The sequence below is a fragment of the Herpailurus yagouaroundi genome, unplaced genomic scaffold (genome assembly GCF_014898765.1).
Source record: "Herpailurus yagouaroundi ecotype Mexico unplaced genomic scaffold, PumYag 160, whole genome shotgun sequence".
NCBI lineage: Eukaryota > Metazoa > Chordata > Mammalia > Carnivora > Felidae > Herpailurus > Herpailurus yagouaroundi.
In genome coordinates, this window is record NW_024412401.1 from 28,054,595 (window position 1) to 28,069,552 (window position 14,958).

General features: G+C 33.6%; 1 protein-coding gene across 1 annotated transcript; it reads left to right on the top strand.

The window, feature by feature from the left end:
- The first annotated feature begins 955 nt into the window (after positions 1-955).
- On the top strand, positions 956-14,952 carry CYLC2 (cylicin 2). The gene is made up of 4 exons (XM_040481221.1): positions 956-1,038; positions 10,659-10,699; positions 12,062-12,183; positions 13,594-14,952. The coding sequence occupies exons 1-4, from the start codon at positions 1,022-1,024 to the stop codon at positions 14,653-14,655; spliced, it is 1,242 nt and encodes a 413-aa protein (XP_040337155.1). The 5' UTR covers positions 956-1,021; the 3' UTR covers positions 14,656-14,952.
- The last annotated feature ends 6 nt before the right edge of the window (positions 14,953-14,958 follow it).

A 14,958-nucleotide genomic window follows, 5' to 3' on the forward strand; every position in this document is an offset into this window, starting at 1 on the left:
TCAAAAATAAACATTAAAAAAATTTAAATCTTGTTATGGAAACCTCCTACCTCAACCACCCTAGAGCTTACCATGGTCTGAGACATAAGATAGTAAGTTTCACTGAGTTAAAACCACTGAGATTTTTGTAACTGATCTCCTACAGTAGCTGAAGTTTAATCAAACTATTCCTTAAGGGGAAAAAAAATCAGCTGAATTTCTCTAAAAGGAGCAAGATAATGGCAGCATGTTCAAATACTACTTGTATTTGCATTCATCTGTTAGTGGGGTGGAGGGCGGGTATAGTAAAAATGACCTGAGATCTATCAGTAACTTGATAATTTAAAAAAAATTAAGTTTATTTATTTTGAGAGAGAGAGAGAGAGAGAGAGAGAGAGAGAGAGAGAGAGAGGAGGGAAGGGGTAGAAAGAGAGACAGAGAGAGAATCCCAAGCAGGCTCTGCACTGCCAGAGCAGAGTCCAATGATCATGAACTGTGAGATCATGACATGAGTTGAAATCAAGAGCCAGATGCTAAACCGACTGAGCTACTGACATGCTCCTAAATTCAAATTTTAGTAAGCACCTAGCCTTCTTTAAAATCTTGTATCTATGAGCAACCCGTGTGTTTAAGATGGGAAAAGGTAAACGGCACAAAGTTATACAAAGAATTTAACAAAAGACACATGAATATCAAGGAAGTTAGGATTACAATTTATTTTAATAGATACTCAGATTCATCTTTTTGTCTTATTAGTCAATAAATTAAAATTACATGAAAAACTGAAACAAGAATTTTATAAGACGTAAAACCAACTGGTTATTTTTAAACCATCAGTTGTAGTCTGTCAGTAATAATGAGTGAAAGAAAACACAAATCTTAGACTGAATATTAGAAAATATAAAATACAAGTTAAAGTGATTGCTTTTGTTTTCCCCTTTAACTCCAAGTGCTCTTGGCCTCTTTATGATGTCACCTCTCAACATCATTAATTTGAACTTACAGTGCTTACTTAAGTCCTGGCAAATCATAGGTGGTGGAAATGTCTGTACCAAGATTGTAAGTCCTCTTGTCAAATTTTATATTTTAAAATAACTGAAATGCTCTAGTTAGCTTTATATTTATTCTCTTTAGTATAAAGAGATGTCCATTATTATTCATTATAAACAAGAGAGTATGTGTTTAGCACATACATTCTCAAGCAACATCATAGGCTGTTTTGATCCAAGACTTAACTAATTCATTCATTTCAGTGAAATATATGCATAGTTTTGGATAAATCTTTTTGAATGTGATCCTTACTTCATTTTTTTTTATCATACTGTATTTTGTAACATACAGAATAAAATGTTTCATGGTTCTCATTCAGGGAACTTTCACCTCTTGGAGCCTATTTGGAAATCTCTGGGAATTTTGTTTTGTTTTGTTTTTGTTTTCTGTTTTGTTTTAAACTTTATTTTTGAGAGAGAGAGTGGCACTGAGAGAGGAAGAGAGAGACTCCCAAGCAGGCTCCTCACTGTCAGCACAGAGCTCGATGTGGGGCTCAAACTCATGAACTGTGAGATCGTGACTGGAGCAGAAATCAAGAGTCAGACACTCAACCGATTGAGCCACCCAGGCGCCCCTTGTTTTGTTTGTTTGTTTGTTTGTTTGTTTTTTTAATGTCACAGTGACTGAGGAGTCTACTGACTTTTAGAGGGCGTGTATCAAGGATGCTAAACCTTTGGTAATAAGTGGGGCATCCCAACAGAAAGAAGATCAATTAAATACTAACTCTATTCCCCTTGAGAAATACTGAGTAGGCAAAAATACTTTGCAATGAAAAGCAGATTATGCAGACATGGGAAGTTTGACGATAGTAGCTTCCTTACGCTTAATTTATGTTGTGTTATAATGAGATAGGGAAATAAGACCTTCAATTATGTAAGCCTTTTAACTATGTAGACTTGGAACAAAGGTGAAAGTATGAACTATGAAATAGAATGTAACTGGTTTTTACTTTGGACAGTACTTTTGAAGAAAAATAAAATACAACTCTTGAAGATAAACAAAATGGGCTTTAAAAGTCCCTAGTGCCTACTCCCTTATAATGCAATCATAAAGGACTACCATCAGTAAAAGGGCTCAACGTATGTGTAATAATTAAAGGGTGAGGGACTTGCTGATGATTACAAAGCAAATTGTACTTTAGCATGTAACATGACAGAATTACACTGTATAATAGTTACTTTAAAATGTTGAAGCACAATAAAATATTGATGGCATTACTATTATGAGCACTGCATGACTTTCAGAGAACTTCACACAAAGAGTTAAAAACTTATTTTTGGTTCTATGACTATTTCTTTATGTTGTTTTCTGGTATAATCCTAAAACTCTCATGTATCATAGAAGGAACGTGTGGTTCAATTCATAATCAAATGGCCTCATTGTTAGCTAATGAAGCACACATACAAGTCCTTAATAACAAAATCTTATATTTCTTTGGGTTCAAATGGCAACTTTCAATTCAGTTACAAGAGAATTTGAGATGCAGAAAATAATATTGTGCTTTTTCCTCTGAATTCTATGACAGGACCTTAATTCTGGACTTACATTTCTGTGTCATGGCTATCAACTTATAGTTGATAGAAGAAATTTTCTCCTTTCAGTTCAGTTTTCCCCCTCCCCACTTATTCCTCTTTAATACCCTTGTTCATCAAAACCTCAACAGCACCATTCAAATGTTTCTCCTCTTCCTGCCTTTTCCTCCAACTCAGGTTGTATCAGTCAACCCAATCCTTCCATTTCTAATACTGAATAGACCTAAGGTTACTGAAGGAAGTAAGAGAGGTTTTCACAAAGAATGGGGCTATCTAAAATGTGAACTTCTTAAACTTCCAGTATTAACTTTTGGAACCCATATTGACTATACATTTTTTTCATCCCTCGAGTTGCATTAATAAGGTCCTCTCCTACCAACTTGCCTCGGAATTCACCTTGATATAGAACAAGGTATAAGAATCTTAACACTATTGACTTATTAGGGAGGATAACTACTTATTGGAGGACTGGGCAGGGGGCAGGGAGGTACTCTGCAGCGTAAGTAGCTAGCAGCATCCCTGGTCTCTACCCACTAGATGCCACTATCAGCACTGTGTGTACATCCCCCCCCCCCCCCCAAACCAAAAGATACACACAATTGTGATAAAAATATCTCAGACGTTGCAAATGTCCACTGCAGGCAAGGCATTAATAATAAACCCAGGTTGAGAAACACTACTCTAGATAATGTTAAAAAAAAAAGACAGCGAATTTCACCATACTATACCTAGAGTCATCTTTCACCAAGACAATAACCATGTGACAGTTGAGTTTTGCCTTAAAAAAGAGACCTCTAGAGCAAATACAAGAGTGACTCAGACCCAGTCTGTCCCTGGAAAACTTTCTGCCAAGTACTTTATGGCTTTATTTGTCATATATCTGATGCAGAATACAAAAATCCAAAGTCAGCCAACAGGATATGTTATGAAACTCACATATAATGATTGTCTGTAGCCATTTCAAATCAAAATAAAGTAGGTATAACATTATTGAGAGCCCTTATTCTTTGAATTTATTATACATTTCAAAGATATACCAGAGATACAGTTAAAGGTAAGAGTAAGGGCAGGTTTATTGTATACAAAGATTAAAAATTTTAAGACTAAGAAAAAAAAGTCCTACAAATACAGTTACACGTTTACTCCTTTTAAGGAAAAAACAACTTATTTCCAGTGGTAATATAAAAATAGATTTTTGTCATAAAAAATAAAGATCCCCATGTCTCCTACTTTGGGATCTCAATTTTTTTATTTAGGAAAACCCAAACCCAGTTTCCCTTTCTAACTCATGAATGCATGACATTCCACAATGCTAACAATGGGCACCTTCTTTACTTAAAGCTCACACATATGTGGAATCTAACACAAAATGAAGAATCAGACCTATAAATACAGAGAACAAAGTGATGGTTGACAGAGGGGAGGAGGATTGTGGGGATGGGCAAAATGTATGAAGGAGAAGGGGACATACAGATTTCAAGTAATGGAAGAAATAAGTCATAGAATAAAAGGCACAGCATATGGAATACAGTCAATGACACTGTAATAGTGTTGTATGGTGACAGATGGCAGCTACACTTGCTGTGAGCAAAGCATAACATATAAACGCGTCCAATCACTATGCTACACACCTGAAATTAGTGTAACACTGTGTGCCAACTATACTCAAATAAAAAAAATTAAAAGGAATCTTGAGATTAAGGGAAAAAAAAGCTCAGAGACACTGAGACTGATTTTGAAATGATTAAATGTGTGCACTACACCTGAAGTGAAGGCAGGTTTTTGGGGCACCTGTTTTCCATTGCACCATGGTTAAGATGAAGTACTAGTTATTATGTTTCCATATATATATATAGCCAGAGATCTTAATTCAAAAACTAGGTATATCAAGACAGAACAACCTTTTTGACTTGTTGCATTTTTTATGAATTAACCAATTGTTTCAAAATAGAAAATATAAAAAAAAATATGTTGACTGTGTGTGTGTGTGTGTGGTTTAATAAAAACTTTAAAAATGGAATCTAACTGCATCCTGGTCTAGAAAATTTCTTGATGTCCCAGAGAGGTAAAGGGAGAGATGCTATTACCAGCAGGACCAGATTTAGGCAAAAAAGTAGAAAAATGCTATCTATTCCCAACAGGTTAAATTTATTGAATTGCTTATGGCATATGTAAATTTACACAGGAAGTGAGAACTAGAGTATTAAGATCATGGCTATTTTGGGGTCCTATAAAATCTTCCCAGTGAAAATGAAAGAGAACTAAACTTATTTGTCACTAACCCTAACCTAACCAACCTTAAGAAACGTTAAGAATTTTCAACACCATTAAGTTACATTGTGTCACTTTCTAATCAACCACTCTGCCCCTCCCCCACAACAGGCTGTTAAATTACCATGGAGAGCCTTGCCTATGCTTGAAATTCATACAAATTAGATCATACAGTATATACTTTTGTGTTTCTGGATTTTTTCTTTCAGTATAATTTCTTTTTGATTCATTCATGTTGCATATATCAACGGTACATTCCTTTACATTGCAGAGCAGTATTCCATTACATGAATATACCACACTTAGTTTTTCCATTCTGCTGATAGACATTTGAGTTACTTTAGTTTTGGGTTATTATGAATAAAGCTGCTATACACATTTTATCCAAGTCTTTTTGTGAACGTCTCCTGGGTAAGGTACAGTGGAAATGCTGAATCATACATACAGCACACATATGTTTAACTTTATTTTACAAACATCAAGTGGTTTTCCAAAGTGACTGTACTATTTTACACCTACCACCAATGCTGAACATGTCAGATACTCTACACCTTTGCTGTTATGTCATTAGCCTTTAATTTTAGTTGTTTTGGTAGGTATAAAGTACAAAGGATGTCTGCGAATCAGAAAATATATATTATGTATATGAATAAAAATATAGGTTTATACATATGCGTGTGTGTGTGTATGTGTGTGTGTGTATATATATATATATATATATATATATATATAATTTTCCTCAAAAATTCACACAGAGCCCAATAATCTCATAGACTGTGAGATCATGATCTGAGCCAAAGTTAGACACTTAATTAACTGAGCCACTGAAGCACCCCTTTTAATGTTTATTTTTGAGACAAAGAGCAAGCGACCAAGAGCAAGCATGAGCAGGGGAGGGGCAGGCAGAAAGGGGGACAGAGGATCTCGAGCGGGCTATATGCTGACAGCAAAGAGCCTGATCCAAGACTTGAACTTGTAAACTATGAGATCATGACCTGAGCCAAAGTCAGACACTTAACTGAGCTACCCAAACGCCCCTTAGTTTTCTTGCACATATTTCAATAAATTTACCTCTAAGTAGTTTTTTTATGGTATTGCAAATTATACTGTGTTCTTAAATTTATATTTTTAAATTTTTCCAGTTATATTTAAAAATATGTAATTTTTAAAAAAATGTTATTTAAATCCAAGTTAGTTAACATATAGTGTATTAATGGCTTCAGGAGAATAATTTAGTGACTCATCATTTACATGTAACACCCAGTGCTCATCCCAACAAGTGCCCTCCTTGATGCCCATCATCCATCTTGGCGATCCCCCCACCCAACACCTCTCCAGCAACCTTCAGTTTGTTCTCTGTATTTAAGAGTCTCTTATGGTTTGCCTCTTTGTTTTTTTTTCTTCTTATTTTTCCTTCCTTTCCCCATGTTCATCTGTTTTGTTTCTTAAATTCCATATGAGTGAAATCATATGGTATTTGACTTTCTCTGACTTTCTTTGCTTAGAATACATTCTAGCTCCATCCACGTTGTTACAAATGGCAAGATTTCATAACTTATGTAATTAGAGCCTATATCATACAATCTTATTACATTCACTTAACAGCTCTAAATAATTTTTTAAGTTTATTTATTTTTATTTATTTATATTATTTAAAAAATTTCTTTAAATGTTTCTTCATTTTTGAAAGACAGTGGGTGAGCAGGGGAGGGGCAGAGAGAGAGAGAGACACAGAATCTGAAGCAGGCTTCAGGCTCTGAGCCTTCAGCACAAAGCCTGATGCAAGGCTCGAACTCAAGAACCATGAGGTCATGATCTGGGCCGAAGTCAGATGCTTAACCAACTGAGCCACCCACGTGCCCCAATTTATTTATTTTGAGAGAGAGAAAGAGAGCACAAACAGGGGAAGGGGAGAGAGAGAGAGAGAGAGAGAGAGAGAGAGAGAGAGAGAGAGAGAATCCCAAGCAAGCTCTGCCTTGTCAGCATAGAGCTCAACACAGGGCTTGAACTCAGGAACTGTGAAATCATGACCTGAGTGGAAACCAAGAATCAACCAAAAGTGGATGTTTGACTGAGTCACCCAGGTGCCCCTCCCTAAATCATTCTTTTTGTAGATGTTACTGGATAGTCCACTCAAGCACGTCTTCTGTGAACAAAGACAATTTTACTTCTTCCTTTCCAATCTTAATGTTTCATTGTCTTATGGAACAAAATAGTCTGGATTGCACGGTTGATTAGAAAGAGTGAGCATCTTTGCCTTATTTCTGGTTTCTAGAGGAAAGACAGTCAACATCCACAACTGATTTTAGAAATGAGTATTGTCCGGAGACATTTTATCCATTTGAGGAAGGTGTCTTCTATTTCTATTTTTCTCAGAGTTTTAAATTATGAATTGATATAATTTTTTTCAAAAATTCTTTTGCGGGACGCCTGGGTGGCTCAATTGGTTAAGCATCCGAGTCACAGAGAACTCTCTCTCTCTCTGTGCCCCTACCCGGCTGTGCTCTCTCTCTCTGCCCCTACCCCATTTGTACTCTCTCTCTCTCAAAAGTAAATATTAAAAAAAAATCTTCTATATATCATGAAATTATTAGATGAATTTTCTTATTTGTTATTTGGAGTGACTGCCTGGGTTGATTCATACATGTTAAACCAAACTTATATTCCAGAAAGTAAATTTCAATGACCATGATGTATTTGCCATTCTATATATTGTTCAGTAACTGGTTAACAAATTGCTAAGGAAGTTTTGTGTCTGTGTTAGTGCAAGATATTAGTCTATATACTCATTTCTCATAACTTCTCAAAACTTCTTTGAGAAGTTTTAGTGTCAGAATTATTTATATTCGTGTCAAAAATGAGTTGAAACTTCTTTCCCCTACCTCTTGCTTCTCAAAACCTTGTGTAGAGTTAGTATTTTTCCTAAATTTTTTTTAAGATCTGAATTTAGGTCTGTGCTTTCCTTTCTTGGAAGGTTTTTGATAATGGATTCAATTTACTTATTATGGTGCCCATTCACATATTTATTATTTAATCATGTGTTTTGCTAAATTAGTTTTACAAGGAGCTCATCTATATCATTTAAGCTGCTGAACTTTTTGCCATAAAATTATAAATAATATTTCCCATTATCCTTTAAAATCTACGTAGTTAAAAAACTTGCATCAATCCTGATATTGGTAATTTGTATTTTCTCTTTATTTTATCAGTCTAAGAGTTAATCAATTTTAATAATTAAAAAAAACGAATTTTGGATTTTTTAATTTTCTTTAATTTTGTGTTCACTTTGTTTCTGGCTTATAGCTTTATTATTTACTCCCTCTAACTTTGAACTTAGTTTGATATTTTCCTAATTTTATTCATTTATTTTTCATATTTTCCTAATATTAAAGCAGGGATTTAAAACACTGTTTTAAACTTTTTTTCTAATACCAGTCATTAAAATTATAAATTCTCCTTTTTGAACTGTAGTTCACAATTTTTGATACTATGTTATTGTTGTTTCTTTTCATAAATGTGCACTGTGATTTGATGATAGGTTATTTAGAAGAACGATTTTTTAAAAAAATTGTATATTTTCTATATAGTGACTTTGATTTCTAATTCAATTACTTGTTGATTAAAGAACTATAGAAATTATACAAGGAATAAATGGATCATGCCTATGTACATTTTAAATCACAAATTTAATATTGTTTCATGAATCTGAAATATTTCCTCTTTCAGAGTATTTAAAACAGAGATGTTCATAACCATAGGTGAACATCAAAATTTCTTCAGCAATATATTAACATACATTGGCTAGATCCAATCCTAGAGATTCAGATTAGCCAGATCCAGACTTAGAGATTCAGATACAACAGGACAAGTGATTTTAATGCATGTCCTCAGTTAAAAAGAAAAACCATCACCAGCAACAAAACCCAACTGTGTGTGGATAGAGCTACAGAGTATTATGTTAAGCGAAATGAGTCAGAGAAAAACGAATACCATATGATTTCACTCATATGTGAAATTAAGAAACAAATGAACAAAGGTTAAAGAAAAAGAGAGGTAAACCAAGAAACAGACTCTTAATTACAGAGAACAAACTGATGGTTACCAGGGGGAGATGGGTGGTGAAGTAGGTTAAATAGGTGATCGGAATTAAGGAGTGCAGTTGTTGTGATGAGCACTGAGTGACGTATGGAAGTGTGATAGCACTATATTGTAACCATGAAACTAATATTACACTGTATGTTAACTGGAATTTAAGTAAAAGCTTAAAAAAAAACTAAACCAGATAACTTATTGGTTAATACATCCTAAATTTTATTCAATTAAAATCATTTACATTTTTATAGAGTGACAAAAATGTGCCAAGTTTTGTGCTAGGAAATAGAGCCTAAATAAAAATATCAAGATACTTACTTTAATGTACTTTATTTTTCAATTTTTTTGAGTACAGTTGACATGCAATGTTACATTAATTTAAGGTGTACATTAGACTTCTCTATTCATTATGCTGTGTTCATCCCAAGTGTAGCTACCATTTGTCACCATAAAACATTATTACAGTATCATTGCCTATATTCCCTATACTGTGTCTTTTATTCTCTTTTATTCTAGTGACTTAGTCATTCCACAACTGGAAGCCTGTATTCCCACTCCCCTTCACCCATTTTGCTTTCCCCCACAAACCATTAGTTAGTTCTGTTTATGGATCTGGTTCTGCTTTTTGTTTACTCACCATTTTTTTTTAATTTTACTATGTACTTAATTCTTAATATTTATATAATGTCAAAATAAGTAAGATCCTGTATATGTGTGTGTGTGTGTGTGTGTGTGTGTGTGTGTGTGTGTGTGTTTATGCATGTCTGTAAGCCCCAAACTCACACACGATCAACAATGGCTTTATTTTTGTAATGCAATGAGATGCTGTAAAATAACATTTTTTAGGGGTACCTGGGGGGCTCAGTGGGTTGCGCATCTGACTTGGGCTCAGGTCATGATCTCACTGTTTGTGACTTCGAGCCCCACATCAGGCTTTATGGTGACAGCTCAGACCCTGAAGACTGCTTTGGAGTCTGTATCTCTCTCTCTCTCTTCTCCCCTACTCCAATTCTGTCTCTCTCACTCTCAAAACTAAACAAACATTTAAAAATGTCTAAAATAACCTTTTTATATGAAATATTAATGTATGCCTCCAATGCAAATATTAGATAATAAAATTCCCCTTTGTGGGAGCAAACATGCTCTACAGTACTGAAACAAATGGAAACTTTTAAATGAAAAATACTTTGCAAAATAGTTTTGATTTCTCAGATATTCCTGATGAACAAAAATTAAAACAAAAATCCGTATCGATACTTATGGTGCACACTGACACACATACACATTCACACACATATAAGTATGTCATTGAATGGTTCAGATTTGCTTAAGTTCTGAGAATATTTTGAGGATCTGATTTTGCTTAAGTAATGCTTTTAAAGTGACATATTTGCTAAAATTCAATTGCAAGTGAATCTGGAGCATGAGACAGAGAAAAATAATTCAACTATGATGTCACAATTCTTTTTTAAAGTTTATATTTCAGATATGGCAATTTGGTAACTTTCTAAACTGTTTTTTATCTACTTTGTTTTAGTTATGTTAAAGTTTGTGCAAAAGACACACATGTACTCATTTCTGTTTCTTCTAGAGTGAAGTAATCTTACATAATAGTAGAGATCTGAGAATGCAAAATATTTCTCTAGTTGGTGATGGCAAGTGCTTACACATAATAGTGATCATTAGAGTGATTATATATAAATTAATTAAAAACTTTCCCTCTTATTTTAATAGCCAAAAAATAAACTTTGGAACATATGATAATTACATTCCAGGTAAGAAAGAATATTTACTTTTGAAACATGATTAATTTTAGGATTATGATTATTTTAAGGATAAGTGATTATTATCCTCTATTCAAAGGGATAAAGCAAGAGCTCTTACAGAATATTATTAAAAATAAACCCTTTTACTTATAAGGCACCTTACTCATGGACTCAGCAAACACTTTCTAAGATATTTTGTTTTTAAATCAAACAAAGTTTAAGCAAATAGGTTTAGCAACATAAAGGTGTTATGTTAGAAATCATACATGTTAGAAATAAAAAATCAGATAATCTTACAGTTGAAAAGTAGTCTAGAAACTGGATAAACAACTCACCAATATCCACAATGACTTGTACTACATTCCTGCTAGACTATATCCCCCTGATAATAGGCCAAAAACCCAACAATCTGATGTTGAAGGCCTTCATATATCAAATGATTTTCCCTCATATAGTGACCTTAAATATCTCTTTCATTCTGTATATTTTCTCATCGATCCTGTTTTCAGGAGACTCATGGGAAAAGTATATTTTCTCTTACACAAAGTACTACTACTGCACGTGTTTAAATGCAGTGAAAATCTCTCACTAGTTTCATTTGTACCCTAAATGTCTCTAAACCATTCTCTTATAGTTTCCAGGTAACTTTACCCTCACAGTCACAATTCTATAGGTACTCTTAATTTGTTAGATTTTTTCATTAATATGCCACTTACATTTTTTTCAAATTTTTATTTAAATTCTAGTTGGTTAACATATAGTGTAATATTGGTTTCAGGAGTAGAATTAAGTGGTTCATCACTTATTTATAATACCCAGTGCTCGTCAAAACAAATGCCCTCCTTAATACCCATCACCCAATAACAACAATGCTGTTATTAAGTGCACAACATTTACTCTTGTAACTTGGAAAAATACTAACTAAAGGAATCTTAAGCAGTAGCATTTAGATTCAATCATATATTTACGAAATATTTTATAACAAGTACTGTGCTAAGTACTTTGGAGGCTACAGAAGTAGTTACCATATTTTCTGATCTCAATAGAATTTATTCTAACCTAAAGAATCTATAGCAAGAATCCAGACCTGGAGAGACAGAAAGATTATAAGAAAGCAGTAAAGATGTTTCTTTGCATTTATATCACAGACTATATTAGTTTTACAATGACTATCTGTAAAACTGATCAAAATAGAAAAATAAATCTTTATTTTCATGTACTGATAGCAGAGAATTCCAAATATTAATAAAATAAATGAAGCCATAATTCATATCATTTGTTTATTCATGAGGTCTATTATCTTACTGCCGTTTTAGTTCTGATGAAATTCTACTTACTCTAAAATGTTTGTTAAATATTTTCTTATTTTAGTCAGTGAATTAAGCAAAAAATCATGGAATCAGCAACACTTTGCCCTGGTATTTCCCAAACCACCACGGCCAGGAAAAAAAAAGAGATCAAAACCATCTCAACTACGAGACAATACAGCTCCTGTGAGTATTGAAAAGATCATATAATCTTACTAGTGATAAACTTGTGAAATCATGTATAGTTGTGTGTTTTACAGATCAGTGCTGACCAATGGGATTTCTGTGATGATGGAAATATTTATGTCTTTGCATTCCAATTTAGCTATTGAATATTCATTTTGAGAGGCTAGTCCAACTGAGGAATTGAATTTTACATCTCAATTCAATTCATTTCTCTTGAGGCTTATATACCATATTGGACAGCACAGTTAAAGGTAATTCAAACTCTACTACTTGACAAAAGTAGATATATTTTATTTTCATTTCACTGTATAAAAATTGGCCTCTTATTTCATATTATTTCTTTAGTAACACAACACTATAAAAATGTGTGTTCAAGAAGCACAAAAATCTGAGGATCCTAATACTGCAGTTAATAAGAACATTCAGAAAATGTTCCCTGGCTAGAGAAACTCCCTCATTAAAGTTGTGGGGTTATATTATACCCTGATGAAGTTTTAATACTTCTTCAATGTAGAATTCAGTATTCTGAATACTTGAAGATAAATATTTCTTAATGTGTGTGGAGTCATCATGGGATATGAAATGTTAAAAAAAAAAAACTTTCACAAGATAAATGTATCAACTCTTGTTTGTTTTAGGGAGTGTTTCTAATCAGTAGTGATCCTAGCTTATTCTGTAATCTCACACTCTTTGCTTTTCCTTTCTTTCTTTATTCAATTTATTTTTCCATTATTTGTTATCATTACTTGCAAAGTTTGCTTTTTTTGCAATTAAGATTTTACAAATACTTGGTTAGGAGTTGAAAATAAAATGTACCATTCTGCACAAATTTACTTGCACTGAATGTTACATATTTTCTCATTGTAGTTTCCTATCTGAAAAATATCAATTTATACCTTGCCAAACAGTAGCAGTTTTAGGCTTGTACTTTTAACCACATGTAGCAATCCAAATTCCAGAGACCTTCAATGTGATAATAGAGAATAGGATATGCCTGAACATGAAACTATTAGAGAATAGTTTCTGAGTTAGCCTAGTAATGGAGAGTGGGCAGAATATTTTAAGAATTCTCCAGAACACTGAGGAAAAAAAAGCCTCCCTGATTGTGAAATCAGAAATTCTGATATGTCATTAGTCAGTGGAGGTCTCTACCAATTTTAACATAATATCTTGAGGGAATTATGAAGATCCTCTAAATTGAAATAAGGCCCACAATAATACATGAATATCAATTAGTCATAAAAAGAATGAAATTGGAAAAGCAAAATAAACTATGAGATCTACAATGTATCCACTTATCAAAATCTAAAATCTTTTAATGGTTGAAGTTAAAATGTATTTGATATCTGGTAATAAAGGCTGTGTAACTTGCACACAAGTTGTTCATCATTATTCTAACCAATATTTCAGAAATATGATGAAGAGAAATTAAGAGAAGGTCCTAAACGACCGTTATGGATGCACAGTTCTTTAATGAGAATTTCTGAAAGACCATCTGATTATTTAGCTGCCAGGATATGGCCCCAACATAAACCAACCCATCACCCCAAGGAGGTTGCTAAAGTAGCAGATGTACACAAACCTGTATCTCCAGCAAGAGGTAAGAAAGATAAAGAACACAAGACAGCAGACAAGAAAGACAAATCAGAATCAGAATCAGAATCCACAGTTTCAAAGGGGCCACTAATAACTAGGAAGGAGTCAAAGAAAGATAAGGATATAGAAACAGGAACTAAAGGTGAAAAAGATGTTGCAAAAACAGATGTCAAAAAAGAGAAGAAACATACAAAGAAGGGTAAGGAGTCAGCTACAGAATCTGAAGAGGAACAAAAAGGTGCAAAAAAAGATACCAAAAAAGAAAGAAAAGATTCAAAGAAGGGTAAGGAGTCAGGTACAGAATCTGAAGGTGAAAAGAAAGATGCCAAGAAAGGTGCCAAGAAAGAAAAGAAAGATTCAAAGGACAAGGAGTCAGGTATAGAATCTGAAGGTGAGAAGAAAGATGCCAAGAAAGAAAAGAAAGATTCAAAAAAGGGCAAGGAGTCAGGTACAGAATCTGAAGGTGAAAAAAAGAATTCAAAGAAAGATGCCAAGAAAGATAAGAAAGATTCAAAGAAGAGCAAAGAATCAAGTATAGAATCTGAAGATGAAAAGAAGGGTGCCAAGAAGGATAAGGATGGGAAAAAAGATTCAAAGAAACCGGGAGAAAAAGATGATGAGTCAAAAGACAAGAAAGAATCCAAGAAAGATGCAAAGAGAAAGGTGAGTAAAAAAGAGAAGAAAGATGAAAAGCCTAGTGGGACAGATATTGAATCAAAAGATGATGCCAAGAAAGATGCCAAGAAGAATGCCAAGAAAGATGGCAAGAAAGATGCCAAGAAAGATACTGACACAGAATCTCCTGATGCAAAGAAGGATGCAAAGAAGGATAAAAAGGATGCAAAGAAGGATGCAAAGGCAAAGAAAGGCAAGTAGGCCTTGGATAAAATTCAAAAGCACGTTCGATAAAACAATTTTAGCAATCTGATACCAAATCTATGAGTGACAGGGGGCCTCAAAGAATCAAATAATTTTTAAAATGGAGCAAAGAAGAATACAAAGAAAGACTCATAAAATCATAAAAATATAAAGAAGATAAGAAAAATTAAGAGATGATTCAATGAAGAACTTGGAGGATACATATGCTAAGTTTGGGGATATGAAGGATTCAATGAAAAATCCCTAGAAATGTTCAAAGAAGAATATTCAAATCAGGATGTAGAAGTTAATGACACTGGA

What these genes read in the sequence shown, in the direction of transcription:
- CYLC2 (XM_040481221.1), top strand. An exon ending in ATATGATAATTACATTCCAG is followed by an intron (nt 10,700 to 12,061) that starts GTAAGAAAGAAT and finishes TTCTTATTTTAG; the next exon opens with TCAGTGAATTAAGCAAAAAA. An exon ending in TACGAGACAATACAGCTCCT is followed by an intron (nt 12,184 to 13,593) that starts GTGAGTATTGAA and finishes CCAATATTTCAG; the next exon opens with AAATATGATGAAGAGAAATT.